A 954-nucleotide genomic window follows, 5' to 3' on the forward strand; every position below is an offset into this window, starting at 1 on the left:
TTGAACCCATACTACTCCATTTGGCCAGAAATCAGGTCTTATGGTTAAATTTTTTTACAAGTTGTCCCTTAAACTTGGTGTTTTTGGCCTTTTTGTGGTCTATTTCACAATGGAAAGTTAAGAGCAAAACTTGTGAATACTGAATTTGGTCCATTTGGAAAGAATATATTCTATATAACGATCTATTTTAAAATATAATAACTAAAGTGTTTTACTTTCAGAAAATATGGGTAGTTTAGTTGGTGAGTCGGTAACCAAAAACAAGAGAAATTATCGAAAGTGGTCCGACAAAAATCTGCGCTTAGCCTCATGGAAGCTGTGAGGGCAAAGAAGATATCTTTGAGAAAGGTGGCCAAGCTTTATTCAATACCAAGACAAACGCTTCATAACAAACTACGTGGAAAATCGGAAGTGTTGGCAAAAATTGGAAAACCAACAGTATTAACACAAGACGAAGAAAATGATTTCGCTACCTGGGCAGTTAAAATGTCTAAAATCAGTTACGGACAAACGAAACGGCAGATTGCTGAAAAAGTTTACCAACTTATAACTATGGAAAATAGGCCTTCACCGTTCAAAGAAAATAGACCTGGAAAGGATTGGTGGATCGGTTTCTTAAATAGACACCCTGAAGTAAAACTTCGAACACCTGAACCATTGCAGTTAGCGAGAGCGATGGCATGTACGCCAAAAACCATTAACGTGTGGTTTGATGGGTTTTTTTGACTTTATTTCACGTTTGGATATGTTGTACAACTGTGGTTCGCGAATTTGGAATTGCGACGAATCTGGCTTCGCACTTTGTCCAAAAACTGGAAAGGTTTTGGCATCCAAAATGCAGAGAAATGTCTTACAAATTACAGGAAATTCTAAATCACAAATCACAGTTCTTTGTGCTGTTTCCGCATCCGGCAATCAAATTCCTCCCTACTATGTCTACAGTGGTACAAGAAT

The 954-nt window shown here is 37.4% G+C and overlaps 1 protein-coding gene across 1 annotated transcript; it reads left to right on the forward strand.

The window, feature by feature from the left end:
• Positions 1-309: 309 nt before the first annotated feature.
• On the forward strand, positions 310-726 carry LOC149945596 (uncharacterized). The gene has a single exon (XM_090176624.1). It carries the CDS (start codon positions 310-312, stop codon positions 724-726), a length of 417 nt encoding a protein of 138 aa, XP_090032750.1.
• The last annotated feature ends 228 nt before the right edge of the window (positions 727-954 follow it).

This window comes from Leiobunum rupestre, chromosome 5 (assembly GCF_980474605.1).
Source record: "Leiobunum rupestre chromosome 5, qqLeiRupe1.1.hap1, whole genome shotgun sequence".
NCBI lineage: Eukaryota > Metazoa > Arthropoda > Arachnida > Opiliones > Sclerosomatidae > Leiobunum > Leiobunum rupestre.

Excerpts from the sequence above, each read along its gene's own strand:
- LOC149945596 (XM_090176624.1), top strand. The coding sequence starts at position 310 with ATGGAAGCTGTGAGGGCAAAGAAGATATCTTTGAGAAAGGTGGCCAAG.